General features: G+C 43.3%; 2 protein-coding genes across 7 annotated transcripts in view; one reads left to right on the top strand and one right to left on the bottom strand.

Annotated features, from left to right (window-relative positions):
* Positions 1-258: 258 nt before the first annotated feature.
* On the bottom strand, positions 259-25,204 carry Gpr173 (G protein-coupled receptor 173). 6 transcript variants are annotated; one of them, XM_085684485.2, is made up of 6 exons: positions 24,140-25,204; positions 23,427-23,516; positions 23,127-23,275; positions 15,671-15,783; positions 10,296-10,449; positions 259-4,336 (listed from the first exon to the last, which is right to left on the bottom strand). In XM_085684485.2, the coding sequence occupies exon 6, from the start codon at positions 4,238-4,240 to the stop codon at positions 3,119-3,121; it is 1,122 nt and encodes a 373-aa protein (XP_085540611.1). In that variant the 5' UTR covers positions 4,241-4,336; positions 10,296-10,449; positions 15,671-15,783; positions 23,127-23,275; positions 23,427-23,516; positions 24,140-25,204; the 3' UTR covers positions 259-3,118. The 6 variants fall into 6 exon arrangements, with proteins under 6 accessions (XP_085540611.1, XP_085540610.1, XP_085540613.1 ...); XM_085684484.2 differs by lacking the exon at positions 10,296-10,449; XM_085684487.2 differs by lacking the exons at positions 10,296-10,449; positions 23,427-23,516.
* Positions 25,150-25,219, top strand: part of LOC125405249 (protein FAM156A/FAM156B-like) — a 45,968-nt gene continuing 45,898 nt past the window's right edge. The window contains exon 1 of the mRNA XM_087903197.1: positions 25,150-25,206. The gene's annotated coding sequence lies outside the window, so the exon portion shown is untranslated. The remainder of the gene's footprint in view (positions 25,207-25,219) is intronic.

The raw sequence follows: 25,219 nt of genomic DNA, 5'->3' as shown, positions 1-25,219 counted from the left end.
TGACTCTAGCCAAATCACTGCCCCTCTCTGAAGTTGTTTCCTTTAAGTTAGGCATTCCTGAGGAGAGGAGATAATTGCCCATTGCAGCCTTGCTGTGGTAGCAGAGGGAAGGAACCTAGGAATCCATTACCAGGAGAATGGATAAAATGTGATATATGTTTTAGATGGACTACTAGAATGAATTTGATCTATGTATAGCAACATGGCCGGATCTCTCCAAAACAGAATGCTGAGTGAAAAAAAAGAAACAGAACAAGATTTATAGTACAATACTGTTTATGTAAATTAAAACATCGATACCATATATTTTCCACAGATACACATAAGTAAATAAACGCATGAACGGTGATTTGGAAGGACACACATTAAGTACAGAAGAGTGGTGCCTGTGTGGGGTGGGGAAAGATGGGATCGGGGATGGGTGATGACGGGGACAAACAAAATAATAAAAGGACCTTGCATGGACCAATGATGATATAGTGCGCCAAGAATTGAGGAATATGGTCAGCTCAATTCTGTGCACCTGAAGGAATAAGTAAATAAATAGTAAATTAATTGAGCGCCTAGGGAGTAGGCCAGCTGGGTAGACCCCCAGACTTGGGCTTTTTCTCCATGTCATCCTTCCTTCTGAATTTAGTCAAAGCTGAACAAAGTCCCAACTGTATACAGTGGAACCTTAAGAAGAACTCCCAGTTCAGATGGAGCGGTTCCTCTAAAAATCATTACATTGCAGGGGACCATTTCTTAACCTCATTACCTCCATGTTTAACACCCCCATTCCCAGTTCCTATTTCCATGGTGGTCCAATTTCTGAAATACCTTATTTGAATTTTGGGGTGGGGGCTGAATCTCCAGACATTTGGAAGAGATGAGGTTCTAAACTATTCTCTCCTCACCTGGTGCTCAGAAGCTGGGCCAAGGGAAGACAATCTTATGAGATGGGAGTTGACCCTCTTGACACATACATACATAAAACTTTTCAGGTTCATCTCCTAAGCACTCTATTTCCTGCTGCAGGCACATACTAAGTTTTGTCTCCTCTCCTTCCTGTGTCTCCTCTCTTCCTGTGTCTCTCTGTGTGTATGTGTGTACACGTGTGTGTACCCTATTTCCTCACATATAGGTATTTGCTTATATATGTGTAGCAGGCAAGTTTTCCTCAGGGTTTCCTATCCACACAAAGTCACACAGACACACACTGTCTCACTTAATCATACCTCCCCACACGTGATCATACACAGATAGGACACACAGACACAGACACATACACACACGAAAGAAAGAGAGAGAGGGAGAGAGAGAGAGGGAGAGAGAGAGAGAGAGAGAGAGAGAGAGAGAGAGAGAGGGGAGAGAGAAAAAACATCCAATATAACATTGTTCATTTCAGTTTTTCCATTTACAAAATCCAATGATGAAGCCAGGCAGTTAGAAAAAGGAAATGGAGGAAAACCCTCCTGAATCTACCCTATGTGCCCTCTCACCTTGCTCTTTCCACCCCTGCCCTCAGAAAGGCATTCCTATCATCAGCACTGAGAGTACAGCCCCACCCACAACACATTTCCAGCCTCTCAGCTACTCTGGCCTGCTTTTCCAGGGCCTCTCCACAGCCAGGGTCATCAATATCTTTTCTGTCTGGAGCACCTCCTTCATTGCTTTTGGGTCAAAGCTTCCTTAGTTCACGGGCTATCTTTGGGGTAGAATTGGAGTTTAGGATAAGGAAATAAAGGGGATGGAGAGATCACAGAGATCACAGCCCCAAACGTAGGCAAAGAGTTCCAACTTGGCTCACCAGTCTACGGAACTGGCCTTGAAGTCAATAAGCCCAGGGTGGTCTCTGTCTGTGGAAAAGAGGCTTGGGACCTTCCACCTGTGGAACTGAGTATAGTTTGTTCCACTTTGGGTATAGGGAAGGGTGGAGGGAGTAAAAACTGCAGGGAAGGATGTTTGTGGCCTGGAAGGGCCGCTAAGGAAGGGGCTCAAGGTCTGGGAGACCTGGAAGGGACAAAAAGAGGTCAGGCAGGATTGGACTCAATTCCCGGGTGCCTTGAAGTTTGTATCACTATTGGTTACCAAGGCTCCCAAAGAATTTTTTGTTTTCAGAAGAATAGTGCGAGCCCAAGAAACAATTGTGGGGTTGAATTTAGCTCTGACCCCAGGCTCTGGAGTCCAGCCACTCTGGGGAGTTCAACTATCTCCCTCTACTTCCATGGATGACTTCCCCACCAGCATGTGTCCACACCATCCCTGATGGGGACAAGCAGATAGTCCTAGGAAGAAAGGGTGGGGAGCCAAGAGAAAGCTTGAGAGAATGTAGCTAAGTTTGGTATATTTTGGTTGAGGAGCTCATCTACCATTCGGCTCTTCATCTAGCCTGGGCACATCATGGAGGCCCTTCTTTGTATGCTCTTGGCTTCTCAAACAGAGCCTCAAGAAACACCAGCAAAGTCTGGACACGATAGGGAGGGATAAGGAGACCAGGCTTGGGATCAAGGTTAAGCCAAAAACAACATTGCACACAACATAGCAATTTAAACGTCCTTGCTCCCCAGGAGGGCAGCACCCCATTTGGTCCCTCTTGTGTGAAGCCTTAAGTCAGTATTTCCTAAACATCCAAGTTCTTGCTAAGGGACTTAGAAGGGGAGGGTGAATGGGAACCTGGGGGACAATAAGATCTCTGGACATCTATTTTACAGGAGAAAATTTCCATTTCTTGACAATGCCAAAAGGGGGGTGACTTTTAATCAAGAAAACCTGTTTCCTCAGCTGTTGTTATTAAAAACCCTGCATTTTCAGTTTGTTTTCTTTTACTGAATCGTCACTTTAGAAAGAGGAGAAGGGAGAGGGATAAGGAGGCAAGAAGGACATGGGAAAGAGATTGTAGAAGTGGAGGAGGCTGCAGGACAAACTCCACAAAACTAGAAATGCCTCTTTCCCAATTCCTCACCCAGTTTCCACCCCTAGGGAGGTGTTTGCAAAATGCCTCAGTTATGGATGGTTTGAGAGCCTGGGCTGAAGCTCAAAAAAGAAGGCTTCTGTGTGTGGGTCTCACTCTTCCCCTGCTGTTGGCCCCAGTATGGTGATCACGACTTTCCCCCTGCCTATCACCTACTGGCTTGCTTCACATGACACAGTAGGGTTCCCTGGGAGCTGGGGCACCTCCTGTGCCCCAGCAAGGGGCATGAGTCCTCAGGCACTTCTTGAGGTCCTTGTTAAGCAGGAAGCAGACGATAGGGTTGACGGCAGCCTGGGCGAAGCTCATCCAAACAGCAGTGGCCAGGTAGCGGTGGGGCACAGCGCAGGCTTTCACAAACACTCGCCAGTAGCAGGCCACAATGTATGGCGACCAGAGGAGCAGGAAGAGCAGTGTAATCGCGTAGAACATTCGGCCCAACTGCTTTTCACCCTTGACCTCGTCCATGCCCAGTAGCCGCCGGCTAGCTGCGTGCCCATTCTGCCGGATACCCAGCAGAGTTGGTGGCATGGGCCCACGGCCAAAGCCAGCGATCCAGTTGGCAGCAGCCTGGCCGGTAGCCCCAGGGCCATGGAATGTCCAGTTTTGGCTGATGGCTGGCACCATCTGCACTGGCTTCATCTTGCGGTGACGATACTCGAAGAGTAGCAGCTTGCCATAGACAGCATGTGTGGCTGCCATGAGCACAGCCAACATAAGCATAAAGCCCAGTGTGTCATTTGCTTTGAAGTAGCGATGCTCAAAGATGCACTGGTCTTCCTCTCGGATAAACTTGTAGGTGCCCACATCAAAGACAGGTGGGAAAGCCATGGCCACAGACAAGGTCCAGGCCATGCAGATGACAGCTGCGCATGTCCAGAGTGTCATGCGCTTGGCATAGAAGCGGTGGTGGGCGATGGCCATGTAGCGGGTGACGCTGATGCAGAACAGCATGAAGGCCGCATGGAAGCAAAAGAGCACAGCCATGAAGGCCACAATCTTACAACTGAGTGCACTGAAGGTCCATGAGGAGCCATGGCGCACAGAAGCCAGTACAAAGGGGAAGCAGATGGCAGAGCGTATGCCATCAGCTAGGCACAGGTCCAGCAGAAAGTAGTAAGGAGCCTTGTGCAAGGCACGCTCCTTGAGCACCAGCAGGGACAAGATGGCATTGCCTGCCAGGCTTACACACATGATCAGTCCCAGCAACACCAGCTTCACGTAAGCCGATGCTGATGGCAGGGACAGTGCGCCGCTCACCTCCTCAGGCTCTCCGGTGGTGTTGGCCATACTGAGGGGCAAGGGCTACCCCAACCCTAGGGGGTCGGCCAGTCCAGTGTTTGATGGGCCCTGGGGGACTCCATCAGTTGTCTTGCTGAGCTACACCTGCAAATGGGGACAATGGAGGGAGATAGAGACAGAGAGATGGAGGTAGAAGACAGAAAAATGCGGAGACAAGAGAGGTAAATAATGAGATTGAAAAATGGAGGCAAGGGTATAAATGGATAGAAAACAACACAGAAATGGAAGGAATGGAACATGGAGGGGGGGTTGGAGAAACAGGTGAGAAAGAAACAGAAAGGGCAGGTTAGTGTGTCTATGAGCCCTTCCCGCCAACTCCCCAGATATTCCTGCTCCTACCCCTCCCTGCTGGGCATAAGTGCTTTGTCTCCTAATGTCCTCAGGCACCTCTTTCTCTACTGGTGGGTCTGCAGGGCTGCGGATGTTGTCCAACTCTCCTTTCCTTTTACAAGCCATAAAGCTGTATTCAAGCATTGATTTTTTTTTACTGCTACCCACAAACCAGTACACATAGGTACACACACACACATACACACACCTCAACTAAAAGTTTTACACAGTACTAATCCTAATTGTAATATACTTATTCATTTCTGTTGTATTTCATGTTTTGTTTTATTAAACTATTGACAGACAGTCACTCATTAGATTTCTTTCCACCTTTTGCTCCCCTCCCCCCACCTTGTACTTTGTTTCTTCTTCTCTGGCTTTTCTTCTCTCTGTACTGGGTGGGGATTGAATTTACAGCCTCAGGCCTGGTAGGCAAGAGGTCTGCCAATGAGCTATATCCCTACACCTTTTAAAAAAGTTACTATTTAAACTTTTAATTTTGTAATAGGGTCTTGTGACATTGACTAGGCTGGCTATGAACATTTTCCCCAGCCCAGGCAGGCCTTGAACTTGGGATCATCCTGCCTCAGACTCCCATGTGCTAGGATTACAGCTCTATGCCACGATACCCAGCAAAATATCTTTATTTGTGGTCAGGAATGTGCGTAGCATGTCTAGGAGCATGAGAAGTGAGAAGACTGATATTAAATGGTGTATTTCAGAGACACAATGGTGGGAGGTGAAGTCACAGAAGACCAAATGTAGGGTTGTGGATTATGAGAAAGCCTCTGGCTTTTGTTTTGTGTAAATGTAGGATTGTATATGACTATATAAATGTAAGTATGCTTTTTGTGTTGGCTCAATGAAAAAAATATTTCTTTACCTTGGGTCATTCACTGTTTTAGGCACTGAGGATGCAGTTGTGAATCAGAAAGATAAGATTCCTACTCTAGTACTTGGGAGGCAGAGGAAGGTAGATCTCTGTGAGTTCGAGGTCAGCCTGGTCTACAGAGCTAGTTCCAGGGCAGCCAGGGCTACACAGAGAAACCCTGTCTCAGAAAACAAATAAACAACAAAGAAAGAAAAAAGAAAAGGATAAAGATTCCTAGTTATCCTTTTCTTTTTTCTTTCTTTGTTGTTTATTGACAAATTAGGTAATAAGAAGAGACAGGTGAAGTTAGTATAGCAGATGATGACAATAATCTAAAATATAATCATGAAGTGGGGAGGAGGATTTAAAGTGTCAGAGGTGAGGGGGGTATTGCAGTTTTTGATGAGCGGGATGAGGAGGGCTTCATTGAGGGGTCATCTAAGCAAACAGGAGAGAATGTAAGCCTTGTGACTGTTTTGGAGTGGAGAACTCTAAGCAGAAAGAACAGTCAGAACAAAGGCTCTGAAATGGAGCTACTTGTGGCACACTGAGAAGAAGCAGGGGAGCCATGGCGAGTGGGACACTGAGCACAGGGCAAGCACTGGGAGGTGAACTGAGAGCATCAGCTAGGACATATCATAGAGGCCATAGTGAGGCCTTTGATTCAGAATTGATTGGGAGGGTTTTGAGCAGAGTTCAGATGTGATTCGTGTTCAGGGGTGAATGTGATTCTACTTGTTGCTGTGAGAACAGGGCATGTTCCATAAAGGTGGGAAAGAGTAGGGTGATTGGACTGGAGAGAGGGCTCAGAGGTTAAGAGCACTGACTGCTCTTCCAGAGGTCTTGGGTTCAATTCCCAGCAACCACATAGTGGCTCACAACTACCTGTAATAAGATCTGGTGCCCTCTTCTGCTGTGCAGGCATACATGCAGGCAGAACACCGTCACTGTATACATACATAATAAAATTAAAAAAGAGGAGTAGGGTGATTAGTGAGACTTCAGTAGTAATCCAGGTAAGTGGTCATAGCATCCCCAAGCCCCTTTCTGTTTTCATTGGACTCTCTCTCTTCTATCTCTATCATTTACTCTTGAAATTTAGATTATGACCTGTCTCATCCCATCAGAACAGAAGACCTATAAGGGCAGGGTAGGCTCCCTCTCCTCTAAAAGATTAGTAGTGTGCACACAGTAGGTTCCTGGGGAAAAGATGCCAAAGGCTCTGTGGAAGTTTTCACACCGGATTTGCTGAAAGCACAGCCTGGGGAGTTGGAGAGTGCCTGTGTGTGCACTGTCATGTGGGGTCATGACAAAATGTCAGCATTTCCCAGAGGGAAGGCCTCGGGGCTGGGTCATATGAAGCGGAAGCAGGAGAGGTTCAGTATTATCAACTCCTTCCTAGTGAAGTTGACCCGTTTGTGTTGTTTTCTAGCTCAGAACAGTCTGTTCTGTCACCTAAAAGCAGTCATTTTTTTGACAGCACTAAGAAGTCTCATAGCCAATGGCCTACTGAAATGAGAAGGAGCTAGGGCAGGGGTTGGAAAGAAATGCAGATCGTCTAGTCTCCCTCAGTTCCTCAAGGTCTGATGTCTTCTACCTTTCCCAGAACGCAGACAGCCCTCCACCGTGTATGTTTAAAGGTGCACACACACACACACACACACACACACACACACACACACACACACCATTGCCTTAAGGGGAAGCAAAGGGTAAAGGCATAGAGATAGACAAAGTGTAAGAGGTAGTCAGATACACAGGGGATGACAGAGAAAGAGAGACGTGTTTGTGACAGCCAAATGGTGACACAGAAGGAAAGACAGAAGCCTAGAAAAAAGGACAGGAGAAGAGATAGAAATGGAGAAAGAGAGGGGAGAAAGAGTGACTTAAAAGAGACATTTAGAGGGGCTGGAGAGAGGGCTCAGTGGTTAAGAGCACTGGCTGCTCTTCCAGAGGAACCCCATTCAATTCCTAGCACCCCCATGGCAGCTCACAACTACCTGCAACGCCAGTTTCACAGGATCTGATACCCACACACAGACAAAACATGAATGCACATGAAGTCAATTATTTTTAAAAGAGACATATAGCTAACACAGAGAAACAGTGAATGATCAAGGAGGAGACAGAAAAGGCGGTTAAGGATAGCCAAAGGGGGGGGAAACACATCTAGAACACAGCTCCTTAAACTATGGGTTGTAACTCCCCACGGGCCTGCATAGCTGAATGTGAGGGTTTCGAGGAAGTTTACAAAATTTCTGGGTATGTAATGACCCAAAATTAATTCAAAGTCATGATATGACAACTCGCATATGTTTCTGGCAGCAGTTGTTCAGGTTGCGTCATACACATAACATTACTGAAGCCATGGTTCTGAGCAATGACACGCACACTCTGCACTGCACATGCCACCATACAACCCAACTCAGTATTGACAGTTGTAAAATCAAAATATCAGTCAGCTCTTAAAAACATTGAAGATGCTTATATGTTGCAATATCAAACATTCAGAAAAGATTTATTTTTTTTGTGTGTGTAAAAAAGCACATCTATCTCAGTATGCAAATTTACCTTTGTCTTTAATGAACAGTAAAGTTGCATTCATGCTCGAGAATTGTTTCAGATAAATTTGTTAATTAATAGTAAATGTTTGATTTATATACTTATTTTATTTAACTATATACCGGGGGTGCATAAAAAATTTCTTATGTGAAAGGGGGTCATATGTGAAAAAAAAAATCTAAGGAACCCTGGCTGATCTAGAAGACTAGGGAGAGACAAGAGGGCCGTGGGAAACAGGTAGCCACAGAAACAAAGCACGCATGCGTAGGGAGGGAAGGAATACTAAGATTGATGTACTGAAGTGTAGCTCAGGGGCTCAGTGAAAGCAAATGTTAAAACTAAAGCCAACTCCCTTAAAACAAACAAACAAACAAACAAACACTCCAATACAGTAACAAGCAAAGCCCGGGCGTTGCTGAGAAAGCTTGAAGAGATTGCATAAATGAGGTCAGGCACTCCTAAGCACAGTCTAGCAGCCATAACTAGGCCCAATGGAGGCAAAAGATAAGCGTATGTGCACAGAGCATATATGCCTGTGCCTGGACACCCTTGTGCACAGACCCACAGGCGTTTGAAACACACACACACACACACACACACACACACACACACACACACACACGGCCACACGCGCGTGCATACCGCGGCGTGCACACACACATGGAGGTAGTTCTGGTACCCGGTCTCAGTACAGGGCTTTGTCCTTTTCAAAGGCATTACTGCCATCTAGGGGACATTTTGGAAATCTACAGGAACGGGGGAGGGGCTGGGTGGGAAGGGGTGTAGGTGGCTTCATGTTAGTGCAAAGATGCCCTAATTTTTGCCCTAATATTAATGCAAGATATCTTAATATTTAAGGGTGGAGAGAGAGACAGAGAGAGAGAGACAGAGAGAGAGAGACAGAGAGAGAGAGATCATTACTTAGTGATATGTGGAGTAGTCTGACATTAATAACACATGTCCTGCAACTCCTAGGATTTTTGAGCTTATAATTAGCTGAGCCTAGAATCTCTTTTATTAAGATAAATGAGATTTTCTTTCTTCCAGTTTTAGCATATCCTGAATTATCCAGGAATATGGCTGTCATGTGATCAAGAGGAGACTGTATTTTGCTTTTTGGTGCACTTCACTAGTTTGTAAAATCTCAATATGAAGCCTCTGCCTGTCATTTTCCTGTACTCTGTGAACCTGATTTGTCTTCTACACTACATTTACTTATTGTAAGCACTTACAAGTCTCCAATTATTTTCTCTAATCTCCTGAAGTGTGCCACACCTAAGCACTTCTATATCCAAATAAAATTATCATAAATCATTTCTTATTTGTATTATAGTTAATAAAATATGTATATTGTGTACGTACAGTATGGACTTCTTTTGAAATGACATGTTCAGAAATATTATATTCTCTAAAAACTCCATTTTCAGATAGTAAAGGACAAATTTTATGTGAGGGCTGAGAATTGGTCATCAATGCAGACACACTTACACACTGTCTCACACATATCACAATCCTGCCTCCCCTTAGGTGCTCCTAATACACACATACACACACACACACACACTCACACACACACTCTAACAATCGATGAGTAAATACACAAAGCAAACCTACACCTACACTTTACACCTAGACTCCCGTATACTCACTGAGCTGATATATCTGACTGTTCAAATACTCCCACATATTAAAAATCTCACAACAGCATATCTATATCATCACATATACAATCACTGCAACAAAACTAATATTCAGATTAAATATCACTCACATCATCAAACTCACAAACACTTGAAATGTGCTCCCCAGGTATGTATATACAGATATAATCCCCGTGAGATACCTACAAGTGTATTTGCAGGCAAGCAAAAAGTTGCTTGCTTATATGAGTATACTCTACCGCAATGAAACCAACTATCTCCCTTCACATAGAATAGGTACACTCAACAATACAGTGCATCCTGGCACATATATGCCCCTCTTCATTAACTGATAAGCTCTCACTGATAAATAAAAGTGTAACAGCTCTAACATGCTCCCAAAAGAATAGAGAGTGTCTCTCTCTCTCTCTCTCTCTCTCTCTCTCTCTCTCTCTCTCTCTCTCTCACACACACACACACACACACACACACACACACACACACACATTTCAGCAATGTGCAAGTGCAATCAAATACAGAGACAAAAACGCTCTTGCATGTGCAGACACTGGAGTGTAAAAAGACACTTGCACATGGGCAAATGTGTGTAAGCATATCAATTTGCTCTCACATACATTACCTGATAAACATAGCCGACAACAGGCATCATATAAATCTACTCGTGTGCACAAATCAGCTAACTCCTGCAGGTATATGTGGAAACCTGAGTAGAGTTGCCTGGCTCGTAGGTGCTTGCCACACCAGGAAACTTGAGTAAGAACAGGTGCAGGAGGCTGTGGCAAGAAGTACACTGTGTTTTAGATGCTTCTTATCAAAACATTCCCGAGAGTTTGATGGTTACCTCCCACTTATTTATCATGAGGGTTTTGGTTTGGCCTATATCTACATGTATGGTGTTTGTTTTCTTTTAATTTACTCTTGTTCTTACTTTTCCTCACTTACAAAAAGAGAAAGTTGGGGCCTGGGGTGTGGCTCAGTGGTAGTGCACTTGCTTAGCATCCATAGGCTCACAGGAGGGAAAAGGGAGGGAGGAAAGGGAAGAGGATGGGGAGGAGTGCTGTATGAGTGTTGTTATGAACTACAGTTTGCTTATCTCTTATCTAAAAATGCTTGTGAGTATCAGATGCCGGACTTTTTCAGATCCTGGATTATTTGCATAGATACAGATGATGATCTTAGGGATGAGATCTAAATCTAAACATGCAACTCATTTGTGTTTTGTATATACCTTACACACAGCATGAAGGTAATTTTATGCAATATTTTAGTGCATCTACATTTTGCCTGTGACCTGTCACAAGATGGGAAACATTCCTTGTGATGTCATGCTAGCAGTAATTTTTTTTTTCAGATTGTGGAGTACTTCAGATTTTTGATTATGTATTTCTTTGGTATTCTTAAAGAGAATATAACCATTTAGTTAATTCCCTTGATTGTTATTTCTTTATAAAAAGAACTCTTGATTATAGTTACCTTAAACCTAAAGCTGCAAGCAGGAACATCGCAATGAACCTTGGTGGATTCAATGTTCAGATATACCAATTATGAACTCAGAAGCCAGGCTTCCTCTGCTCATTACCCTATCCACTTCTCTTAGCTCTCAGTTTTGTAAACCATAATTATTATTCTATGTCACCCATAGACATAGAATAATCTGTTTTGAAAAGATGAGGGTTCCTCTGTAAACATCATAACACAACATTTTTATTATTTCTTAGTCTATTTATCGACTTACTCACTATTGGTATCTCCTATTAGGAATTAGGCAAATCTTATTCTTGATGGTATTTTATGTTTATGGCCTCATAGTTTTAGGTAAAACTATTTGTTGATGAATCAATGAAGCTGGATGATGGTTGTGTTGGTTAGTTTCTTTGTCAGCTTGACACAGCTAGGGTTATTTAGGAAGAGGGAACCTCAACAGAGAAAATGCCTCCAAAGATTAGCCGGAAGGCAAGTCTGTTGGGACATTTTCTTGAATAATGATTGACATGGGCAGTGTCCTCCCTGGGCTGGTAGTTTGGGGTTGTATAAGCAAGCAGACTGAGCGAACTAGGAGGAGCAAGCCAGTAAGCAGCACCCCTCCATGGCTCTGCTTCAGTTCTTGCCTGCATGTCCCTGTTTCAGCTTCCCTTCGTCATGAACTGTAAGATCTAAACTGAAACAAACCCTCTCCTCTCCAAGTTGCTTTTGGTCATGGTCCTTCTCACAGCAATAGAAAGCAAACTAAGATAATAGTTTAATTGAATTGACGCATCAAAGATCAGCCTAGGATTTATGATTTTTGCCTCACTATTCCTTTCTAAAAATGTAGTGAAAATTCAGTTTCAGAAGCCACAGAGATCCGCTGTCCCCTTCAATAAAAAGATATAAGGGCTGGGTATGCAGCTTAATGGTAGGTAGAGTGCTGGCTTAACATGTACGAGGCCTGGAGGGTTGGTGAGGGAGATAGGAAAGGAGGGAAGGAGAAGCGGGGAGGAGAGAGAAAGGGGAGGTAAAGAGGGATGAGTAGAGAGAGAGGTTGATTTGGATTTTTTTTAAAACAAGATCTGGGTATCCATGGATGGGTTGGTAATCACCATAGTCACTACACAGCCCCAGGTGCAGGTGACCTTAAACTCCTAATAATCCTCCTGACTCCTGAATACTAGGATTACAAGCATGTGCCCCCACGTGAGTTAAGATTCATTTTTTTTTTATTTTTCAAGATAGGGTTTCTCTATAGCTTTGAAGCCTGTCTTGGAACTAGCTCTTGTAGACCAGGCTGGTCTCGAACTCACAAGAGATCCGCCTACCTCTGCCTCCCGAGTGCTGGGATTAAAGGCGTGTGCCACCACTGCCCGGTTCATTTTTTTTTAAAATTAGTTTCAGCTATCCTGCAACTCACTCTGTAGACCAAGCTGACCTCCAACTCAGAGATTCACCTGCCTCTGTCTCCTGAGTACTGGGATTACAGGTATGTGCCACCACTGCCCAGCCAGATTCAGATTTAAAAAAATTAAATTTATTTTTAATTTTATAATCATTGGTGTTTTGCCTGCATGTATATGATGGGGTCAGAAGCCCTGGAACTGGCGCTACAGACAGGTCTGAGCTGCTTTGTGGATACTGGGAATTGAACCTGGGTCCTCTGGAAGAGCAGCCAATGCTCTTAACCACCGAGTCATCTCTCCAGCTCCAGATTCAGATTTTTTAAAAAGCACTTGGGGCTGGAGAGATGGTTCATATTGGTAATATTAAGTAGACTCTGTGAGTTTTAAAAAAAGAAAGCATAGTGCTGGAGAGATGGCTCAGAGATTAAGACCATTTGTTGCTTTACCTGGGTTTGGTACTCAGCATCTACACTGTGGTTCACAACCACTTATAACTCCAGTTCCAGAAGATCTGACACTCTATTACCTTTGAGGGACCAGGTATACACAAAGTACTTATACACACATGCAGGCAAAACACTTATACACGTAAAAAATGTTAAATAAAAAAATTTTAAAGTACTTGGAAGTGCAAATTAAGAAACCAAAGCTGGACATGGCGGTGCATGCCTTTAATCTCAACAATCGGGAGACAAAGGCAGGCAAAGATTTGAGTTTGAAGTTAGCCTGTCCCAGGATAGCCAGAGCTGTTGTTACACAGAGAAACCCTGTCTCCAAAACAAGAAAAGAAGCAAAAACAACGATAACAACAAAAAGAAAAGAAACCAAGATCTTTTATGAGATGATCAGACTATTCTTATACAGAGCTCAATCAGCTAGTGAGAGCACTGCAAGGTTAACAAGAAGAGCCAAGCAAAGTCTTACGTGCTAGCATTCTGCAGGGAAATTGTCCACTATGTGTTTGGGATGGATGAGCTAAAGGAAATAGGCCAAGGGACAGTTTTAATTATTGCTGTTAGGAGACACACTGGTGACAGGTCAGAGATGGCACTAACCTAAAAAACTGTTGAGTTGAAAGGAGTTTAACTATATATTGATTTCTGGATGTGTCTGTTTATGTTTAGACGATAGTAGTAGTCAGAGACCCTGAAGAGAAATGCCATTAGTACAAAAATAAACTAAGGCTAATATATGCAAATTTATCCATGAATAGTTTGAAATATCATGGAAATTGTATAGGTCTATGGATCGGCACTACTGTTATTTTGTTTTAAGAGACAGGGTCCCATTATGTAGCCTTGACTGGCCTGGAGCTCCATATGTAGACCAGACTGGACGCTACTGTTGCGATGATACCAGATTCACTTGTAAAACTTGGTAAGTCTGATTTCCACAGGCTATGATGAACTAAGTGATGAGTTTAACTAAGTCCAAGACTATTTCCATGTATCTTTTAGTTTTGTGTGAAGAATTGAAATCATACATGTTTTTCTATTTTAAATCTAAGTGTGTAGAAATTTTGTAAAAAATATGAGGGGTGGTAAGATAGTTCAGAAGGCAAAGGCACTCGTTCTCAAGCCTGAAGACCCGAGTTTGAGTCCTGGGACCCACATGGTGGAGAGAATGTACTCCTGCACGTTGTCCTGTGACTTCCATAGTGCTTAGTGGCATGTGTGCACCACCCTTGTCAAATGTTAATTTTTAAAAGGTAGTAGGAGTTAAAAGAAGCACCCAGTTACTTCTTTGTGTGTGTTTCTTACTTTGCGGATTTGATATTTACAGGCTTCAGCATGTTCCTCTTTGAACACATGAGACTAGAATTACATCGAAAACAATAGCTATCTGTTTTTTTTCTTTTGTGTAACAGGGTATTGTGTAGCCCAGCTTGGTCTTGAGCTCTGTGTAACTAAGGATAATCTTGAACTTCTGAACCTCCGATCCCTTCTTCACCAGTACTGGAATTACAGGTGTGTACTACTACACCTGGTTTATAGGCTGCTGGACTTTATGCAGGATAAGTGAGCACCATGCCAGCTAAGCTACATACCCGGCGCTGCACTGCACTGCAAACACTCAAAATACTGCATATCAAGGTAGACAGCACTGACATGGCTTACAGGGTCAAAGTAAAATTCCAAATAAGGAAAATGGTGATTAAGTATGGCTCTTGGAGTTATGTCTACTTGGTGTTGCAGTCTGAATGACAGAATATGTATAGAGCCAAGTTTATGTGGACTTAGAAGAAAAGTTTCTTCATAATTTTGAAATACTGAAAATTACGTTAGATTCACAATTCATGAACACTTGTTACAAGAATTTTATGCATATATGTGTGTGCATGGTGTGTGTGTGGGTACATGTGTGTGGCAGTTAGAGGACAATCTCATGGGTCAATCCTTGCTTCTTTTTTTTCCACTTTGTTTGAGACAGGGCCTTTATTGTTTGTTGCTGTCTGTGCCATGCTAGCTAGCCCCAAAACTTTTGTAACTTCTCCACTTCCTACCTCGTGGAGGTACACTGGGATTCAATATGCACACTGCTGTGTCTGGCTTCAAGGAGGCTCTGGATAGCTGAACTCTACAGATTCACATAGCTGTGGTCCAGACATTCAAGTTGTTGTTGTTTGGAGCTTTCACAAGGACATACAATTGCCTGATGTAGCACCAACAGATTTACCAAGTCCAGATTAAAAATGAGCAAAAAATGAATGAAACAACAATAAAACAAGCCATGGTAGTAGTGACCAAAGGCTCAAAAAGAGTGGCCACAGATGCTGACCACTGTGGACTCCCATCAGTGAATAAAAAAGTTATACTCTCAGTTGAGTATAACGCCTTTGATCCCAGCACTCAGGAAACTGAGACAAGTGGATCTCTATGATTTTTGAAGCCAGCCTGGTCTACATAGTTAATTCTAGGCTGGCCAAGGCTAAGTAGTGAGATACTGTCTCAAAGTTTTTTTTTTTCAATACTGTGAGCTGGGCACATTGCATGCCTGTAAACACAACATTTGGGAGGAAGAAACAATTTTTTGTTTGTTTGTTTTTTGAGACAGAGTCTCGCGATGTGGCTCTGGCTGTCCTGAAACTTACGATGTAGAACTCAAACGTACGGAGACCTACCTGCCTCTGCATCCCAAGTGCTGGATGAAAGCTGTGGGCCACCATGCTCTGCGAGGAAGCTGCAAGTTTAAAGCAAGCCTGGGCTACATAGTGAGCTCTAGGCCAGTAAGATCCTATTGCAGAAAAAGAAAGAGAGAAAGAAAAGAAGGGAGGGAGGGAGGAAAGATGTTATGCATTCCTGTGTGCCATGAAATAATCTGCAAAAAGATTTTATTTGAAAGCTGCATACATTCAATATTTAATAAATCCCCTAAACTTAGCAGTTTTTCCTTATAATTGTGTAATATGAAGAAAAAGTAAGAAATTGCTTTTCCTCAAGCTCCTATACTTCTACATAGTTTACTCTAGTGTGCCATACAGATTTTACTTACTCTGGATGTTGAGTTGTGTGTATGCCCTAAAACACTCACATCTAATCACACTACATGTAAACACTAACACACACTGATAAATATATGCATATGGGCACAGGACATTCAAGTTTGATCTCATACTCAGAGTTAAATCGACTGATAAATACAATTAGTCTCTCTTTCTCTCTCTCTCAAAGAAAATAGAGATGTGATCCAGTACCCACTCAGCAGCAAATCACTCAAGGATATACAATGCACAGACAGCATAGGCATAAGCAGAGACACACTCACCATTCAAAGGGCACTCGGAAGACAGATGTGGTGGCACACACCTTTAATCCCAGCACTTGAGAGGCAGAAGCAGGCAGATCTTTGTGAGTTCAAGGCCAGCCTGATCTACAAAGCGGGTTTCGGAACAGTCAAAGTTGTTACACAGAGAAATCCTGTCTCAAAAAAAGCCAAAAAAGGTATATCAAAGGGAACTTGGAGATGCACATATACACAAACCTAATTTCATGAACTTATACTTTCAGACACAGTCCTGCAAGTGCAGGCATAAAAACTGACATTAGACAGGGGTCAAGTTTTGCCCATGTCCTATAGATCCAGACTTTCTCTGCCTCACACCACTAGCTCTTACACAAGACATTGAAGCTATTACATTTATGTGCGTTCCTCTGTGCTTCATGCACACAAACAGGAGTATGAGAACAACTTATGGAGTTAGTTCTCTCTGTCTACCACGTGGGTCCCAGGTACTGAATTCAGGTTGTCTGCCTTGGTGGCAGGCACCTTTTCCCACTGAGCCTAAACCTACTATTTTATAAAAAGCCACACTCACAAACATGCCCTGGCACACAGTCACTTCCATATAGATGGCATGGACATACTTGCAGGCATATTACTCAGTCTTCACAGCTGCACAGAGAGGCAATCAAGCAGATGAAACATTTCAAACTCATGCATCCCTAACCCACATAACCAATGAGGCTTAGAAACATACAAACACAAACCTTCAGATGCCCACACATCCATTCACGCATACACATTCCACCCTCATTGAACAACACAGATGCACACATTCTAATAGATGGCCATATAGACACAAACCCATACCACATAAATGCTTCCACTGCACTCATCACGTACAGCAGCCTTCTGAATTTTACAGACGGAACAGAGACCTCTCTCCCCCCCAACGCATGAATGTACTGGTAACTATAAACCTATTTCCCTAATTAGATAAAAAATACACTGGCACGTGTGTACACAGACTCATGTTCACACATGTTGATATACCTGCATTCTCACAGATACTGCACTATCACACATATGGGATGTGTGCACTCATACACCCAGAGAAGTGTATACTAGCAAATATATACAAAGGGCTGAATGCCCTTCCACTTGGCCTTGTGTACATTTTTCCTTACCCATTTGTGTTTCTATATGAACACTGACATACTTTATAATTATAAACTAATTTTCATGTATAAACATACTCTTACATAAAAAGAGGTCAGGCTCATTTTCTTGGACATACATGTGGGCACATCTAATGAGGCAAATATACATATGAAAATCTCCTTTGCACTTGTAGATGAATGCACACCGTTAGCCACCAGGACAGGGATAATTATAATAGGTATATATGCAGGTGATACAGACAGGTAATATACTGTTGTTACTTTTAATAAGCAGTTCCTCACGAGAGGGCTCATTATGTGCTAGGCACTGTTACAAGCACTCCTAGTGTATTAACTTTGCCTATCCTAACATTACATGATAGGGAGTTTTATTTCTTCCATTTTATAGACTGGAGACTGGGGCTTTGTTGAGGTTATGTGATTTACCTCCAACTACACATCTAATAAACACTAACCGAAAGGCTGTCTCTAGAGACCTTGCAGACCCAATTCACAATTAGAAATATATTCACCTCAGGGGATGGAGAGATGGCTCAGTAGTTAAGAACACTGGCTGCTCTTCCAGAGGACCCAGGTTCAATTCCCAACACCCACATGGCAGCTCATGTAACTCCAATTCCAGGGGATTTGATACCCTCACACCCAATGTACATAAAATAAAATTAAGTAAATTATTAAAAAATAAGAAAACAAAGAAATATATTGACCCAAAACATAAATTTTGCAATATATTATAATATATATATACATACATATATATATACATATATATATAATAAAACCATATAGCACTTGCACACACAAGTTAGTTCCCATTTACTAATACATTTAGGTACAAATGGTCATTTATACCGAGTTATAGACAAGTTCACATTACATTTTACCGGAGATATATACACCCTAGAAAAGATACTCATGTGTGATCACAATTACAAACTTTGCTCATAAATAACTACACTATTGGATATACAAAACATCTAGATACAGCCCCTATAAAACAGCCACACAAATCTATGTTAGTTATTTTTCCAACTGAAATACATGCAAACACACACTATCCAGATATACCTTCACACATGCTAGATTCACTCATTTCACACAAATAAATATTTTCTTTCTCTCTCTAACACACACCACTTAAATTCTCTTTTCCCCATTCATCCAGAGAACTGCACATATCCTAGTCAGATATACCCACATTCTCACAAGCCCCAAACCCAGATATATATACATTCATTTTCCTTCTTACACACACCACTCAGATACACCCACTGTCACACATATACCCAACACCAATACACCCACACTTTCACACACATTCAATTTACATACATCCATTCTTATATATAACCTCAAATATGCTTACCCTTACAATCATTCTATCCAATTAATTTCACACTTAAACAATCTCTAACTCAGTATGCCCACATTCTTACAAACATACAGTGTTTAGATATACTAAACTTAACCCCACCCCAACTTGGAGTCCTCATACCTGTCTTACAACCTTTACCTACAATCTCTTTCAAATGCACACAATCAGAATATACCCAAGGTGACATATGTACCCTCCAAAAGACACTGCACTTAGATACACCCCCACCTAGATACATTCACAATTTCTCAAGCCAAGTATATGCACACAGAGATACATACATTCATATACCACCCAGATGCCAACCTAATTTAGAAAACTCACATTCAAACACAAATTTTGTCCAGATGTACATTCATGCTTTCTCACATTATCTGTTTCCTCTCTCTGTCTCTCTCACACACACTTTGCCACCTAAGTATATTCACGCTTTGACCTGCTCACTATTCAAACACATCTACATTCAAATCCTTTTCCAAATGCACCCACATAGTGTCTCACAAACAGCCTGAATGTATCCATACACTTTTTCTCATATACCATCAGGATACATCCACATCTCATAAACATGTGCCATCCCAATACACATGCGCACTGAGTCTACTGATTAAAACTGGATTGAGTGTATGAAGAAAGTGTTTAAGGCACATCTGTGTGGGAAGTACTGTACAGAGTGTGGGCTGGGTACATCCATATGGTGTGGAGGAGAGGGAAGCATGGGTGGATTTGGATAGTAGGTTTGTGTAGAGGTATACACAGATTGTTTGTGTGACAGTTGAAAATATTTGGGTGGGATGTGTGTGTGTATCTTTGTGTTTCAAAAAATCCTACCCTCCCTAATATACACAATTATCTCACATGCACACTCTAGCCAGAAACACATATAATCCCTTACTCTACACACTCATGCCCCTCAATACCTACTACTTTCCTAAGATATACTTTCACCTAAACATATTTTTTAACATCTAGATTTCTGCCTGGTGGCATAATTTGGTTCTGTCTGTGAAATGTCCAGATGCTGCACATTCATACTTTCTCACATTATCTGTCTGTTTGTCTCTCTTTTCACACACACACACACACACACACACACACACACACACACACACACACTCCAACCAAAGCTCCAACTAACCCTAGGCACTATTATGATGCCATTCTGCCCTATGCCTTTGACAGTGGTGGGATAGGAAGGGAGATTTTTTGTTTCAAAGTTTAAGCATCGCCCCCAGTGCTCATTAGCGAGCATGTGCAGAATGCTGTGCAGAAAGTAAGTGCATCCATGTGGTGTGAACAAGATGAAAGCATGGGTGGATTTGGGTAGAAGGTTTGCGTAGAGGTCAGTCTGCACAAGGCCAAGGCCAAATCTCATATCAGACAGGCAGATGCACAAATACCTTTATTTACCCTCACACAGGCACATTTCCATTGGACTTAGTCCCAAGTACATCCATTTATTCTTTTAAATGAACTATATTCACACGATTTACTCATGAATGACATGCATTCACTCACAAACACAAGTACACAGACATACTTTTACATATCTACAGAGATATGTAAAAATATATGTATCATATCTGAAGAGATGATAAGGAAACGGGGGCACAGAAGGGGGGCTCCCAAACATGTATATGTATACACTCAAACATAATCACAGAAGTATATTTGCATGCATGCATACATACAGACAGACATATATGTATAGGTGTGCTCACACATATCCATACCCAGATATGCAAATCCTTGTAAATGAGATTATGTATACATATGCAGATATTATAACACATAGACTTGTATGTACAACTGACCATGTACACACACAGCATATTTATGTTTATGGACTTGTACATAGATTAATTCATTTTTATATGTATACAATGAACTATAGAAATACATATACTCACAAAAGCACACTATCACAGTCAGGTATATATACACTATTATGTCCATATACCCTTTCTGAGAAGCTACATAAATGAAAGAAGAGCAACTTATATGTACATTGGAATAGAATACAAAAGCATATTTCAATACATGCACATATAGAAGTACACTCATGTATTCTTGCACATACACCTGTTGATCTGCATAAGATTTGATCAATTTTATCACATACATACATGCAAAGGTATCTAAATGGATGCACAGGCACACATACATACACAAATGTGCTTGTGAACCAAGAATGGCACGCACAGAGATTTATATGCATCATTCTATAACATATGCTTTAGACCAAACAAAGATAAATACAAACATACAAATACAAACCGGAACTGTGCAAACTGGTACTTCCACATTTGTGTATTCAGACAGGCACACACACAGGCCTATTCAAAGATATACACTTAATTGTGTTTGATCACACATGCCTATGTATAGATATATTCACGTGAATGTATGCACAGTTAGGTATTAACAAATAACAGCATATATATGCACAATCACTCAAGGCATATTCAAATATAGTCACACTCAAAAATAAAAATCCAAATAAAAACATAGTAAGACACATGCACCCAAGTATTATGAAATGTGGTTACTCATGCATACCATAATCAGATATACACTTACACAAATTAGACATCATACAAATGTACCCATTCACCTATGCACACAACCTTGTGAGTAGTGTAAAACCCTACAGTCATATTTAAAAATGTAGTCCAGTGCGCACACATAAAATATTTTTCATTCATCCACTCTTCCTTTATCTCAGTGTGCCTATTTATACTTACATTTCTTTAAATAGATATGAACACACAGGTCTGTTGAGAGACAGTGGGCACTCAAACATGCACATGCAGACATAGACATAAGGAAAAATGCTATGAATGAATTTATACAGACTTTCACACATAGGCCTAGTCACACAAATATATGACAGCCACACCCACAACACATATAAGCATGCACACACACACACACACACACACAAACACACACACCCTCTCCTACATGCATGGGACACATGTATGTCTTTATGCTCACACATATTTAGATGAACCCACACTAAAAGGCACATGTGGAAAAACAGGAATATTCACAATGAGATCCAAGTAGGCATTCATTTACTCATACATATGATCAGATAATGTGTGTTCAAAGACAAATTGATACCACACACACACAAACAAACATTCAACAGGCCTAATATAGATTCAGAGAAACACACCAATATTTGGGTCAAAATCAAACATGACCATTTGCTCACCAGATATGCAAAACCATACCCTCCAGGAAAGACACAAAGCTATCCAGATACCCACATGATCCCATATGCCATCACACAGTCTGTTCTCTCTTTGTCCCCCCCCCCTCTCTCTCTCTCTCTCTCTCACACACACACACACACACACATACACCTATAGTGCAGTGATGAGACATGTACACATGGACTATACACTTCTTTTCATGTATATTCTTAGTTTCAGGTCCAGACGCCCCTGGGCAACAGGCTAGATTCTCTCCCTTCCACATCAAATGCTTCTTCAGGAAAGTCCACTCATATCTAAAGGTCCTGGCCCTCCCTGTCCCTCAGCAGAAATCTGTCTTCAGTCTCTCTGCTCTTGGCTCCTCTGCTGATCTCTATCCCCTTGGTATTCTACCACATCTCCATATCTAGAAACTAGCTCAGAAACTCCAATCTCCCCAGCCCAGGGTCTAGATGGACAAACTCTGCTGCAGGTTTGGCTACTGCATGGACCACACCCCAGCTCTACTCAAAGCCCTATAATCTCAGAAGCTTCAGCCTTGTCTCCAGTCCCTGCCAGCCACTGACCATAAGCCAAACTCTTGCTAATTTTCCCTCAACAGAGGGACACATACTAGGGCCAGGAATGCTGCAGGCTGTAAGCCAGGCTTCTGCTGGCTCACAGTCTGGTGTGTGTGTGTGTGTCAGTGTGTGTACATAAACAGGGACAAATGCAGAAGGGGAAGAACCTCAAGTAGGATAAGAATGACTGCCTACACTACCCATCATTCCTGACAAACGAGAAGTAACAGCATAGTGCCATTCTATTTCCCTCCATCTTTCCACCTGCTGCCTTCTCTAGAGCTCTGCTGAGACCCTGGAGAAAAGGTGTTAATCCTTTCCCTAATCAATAGCAACACTAATCATGAACAACCAGCAATAATATTGACCCTGAGCTTTGCTGACAATGCTCAGTGCCATCCTATGCACACTTTTAATTATTTGCATGCATCAATTTATTTAATCCCTGCACACAGTCACAAAGAAAGGGTTACCAGTCTCTTTGACAAATGGGAAAAACAAGGTTCAACAAGTGACATGCCTCCACTAAAGTTGTGAGCTTAGTAGTTAGGAGATGTGTCCCTAGTAGAATCCATGTTCTCCATATACCAGGTTTTCCTGCACTTCCAGATACAGGGACCTCTGGCTACTGTGTCATTGATCTGGAGGTCCCAAACACATTATGGGTATCTGAAACAGAAACAGAGAGCCATGTGATAGAAGCCAGGGCCCAAAGTGTGGGAACCACTATGTTGTTCCTGTCCCCTGTGTATTGTCATGGGGACATGTTCAAGATCTCTCAGAGCCCATGGTCTGAATGTGCTTCCTACCCCCACCTTACCTTCCTCTATTCCTATAGCAGCTTCCTCCCACTAGCTGGGACACATCTTCCAGGGTGAGTGAGCAAAAGTATGTTACCTGTGGGTAGAAACTGGGAAAAGAATAAAGGAAGGAATGAGGGCTGGTCTGCACTAGAAGCGGCTTTCTTGCCATAGCTACCCACCTGCTTGCTGACTAGGGTCTCTGTGTCTATCTCTCTTACATAGACACACACACACACACACACACACATACACAGAGAGAGAGAGAGAGACAGAGAGAGAGAGACAGAGAGAGACAGAGAGAGACAGAGATAGAAAGAAAGAGAGCTCACACACAATTCTGCAAGCCAAGGAACCTGGAGAAGGGTGAAGGAGGGAGGAAAGGAAGCTGCAGGCATTGTGAGAACAAGACTCACTGGGCACCCAGGTACCCCTTCCACAGCTAGCACACAAGGAATGGTCTTGTGTCTAAATGTGACCACGAGGATAGACACAGACCCTGTTAGGGGTTGGGGGTGGGGAAACAGGTGGTGGTTCCCTTTCTTACGGGACATTCGGGATTAAGGAAGATCAGCAGTCCGGGGGCTTGAGTATTGTCATAGTCAGTGATAAAGCAGAGACTAACAGACAGGAAGCATGACAGTGATAGAGACTGAAATATGTGGGGGGACAGAAGAGAAGTCCCAGCTACCCTCCTCCCCAGCTCCTTCATGGAAGGATACTGACTACTTACCTGGGTTCTCTTAGCAGGACTGTCTTGGAATTCAGGAAGGGAACTCACTCGATCTCAAGCAGGATAAACCACAGTCCAGGCCACATTGTGGGACCCTCAGTGATCTGGCAGCCAGTGACACTCCTGCTTCTGTTGCCGTGGATACAGCCTGGCTGGTCTAAATCGCTGGCAGCAGGGGAAGCAGGTGCCAGAGGGGTGCACTTGGTAGAGCTGGAGATGTTGGGGAACACCAGGTGGGCAGCACACAGCTTTGGGGTGCCCAAGTAGTGGGCAGGAAGGGGTCCTGGTAGGTGCTTCTCCCGCTACACACTCCCACCCCCATCTTTATGCCACCACCAGTCTGGGAGGGGGCCTGAGCTAGCTCTGCTACTGGTCTGCCTGCCTGCCTGCCGGTTCCCCCCCACCCCCCACCCAGTCTGCCTGCTGGCCGCAGCCTTTTGTCCTCAGAAGACACGGTCCCAGCGGGGCCTCTGCCAAGCTTCTAGCAGATGCTCAGGGTCCTGGACTCCTCCCTGGGAGCACACGAGCCATGGCCTGGGAGGGCCCCAGGTTAGGGGCACACTCTCATCCAGGCTAACCCCACTCTCCCGGCCGGGTGAGGATGGAGAAGAGGTGCAGGTCCACAGCCAGAGGCAGCAGCAGAGGTGGTGTTGGGGAGGGGATGGACGCCAGAAAGAGGGGGAGGGGTGGAGGGAGAGAGAGGCTGGCCTGATAGCCGTGTCCCAGGTTTTAGATCCGGGTTGAGAAGGGTGGCTCAGAGCATCCAAGGGGGGTCCTGATGCGAGACGAAGGTATGGTGGACCTGCCGGAAGAACCTTCCTTGCCCGGGAATCGCCCTGCTCCACACAAATCCAGGTTCCACGATGCGGGGAACACCTAGCTTGGATGGGGTCTCAGTGAGGAGTCGTGGCCCCTTAGCTGGACCCTGTGTAGCCTGTTGGTCCTCCCCTCTCCTCGATTTGCACAGTCCCTGCCCGAGGGGCGGGTGGAGGAGGGAGGGAAGCAGGGAGAGCAAGGGAGGGAAGAAGGGAGGTTGAGCAGCCGGGAGACTCCCAGCCACCAGCAAGGTCCTCCCTGGGG

Source organism: Myodes glareolus, chromosome X, assembly GCF_982192425.1.
Source record: "Myodes glareolus chromosome X, mMyoGla1.1, whole genome shotgun sequence".
NCBI lineage: Eukaryota > Metazoa > Chordata > Mammalia > Rodentia > Cricetidae > Myodes > Myodes glareolus.
Note: the sequence above shows the minus strand (reverse complement) of the source record. Positions and strands in the feature narration are given on the sequence as shown.

Coding starts and splice junctions, on each gene's coding strand:
- Gpr173 (XM_085684485.2), bottom strand. CDS start 4,240: ATGGCCAACACCACCGGAGAGCCTGAGGAGGTGAGCGGCGCACTGTCC.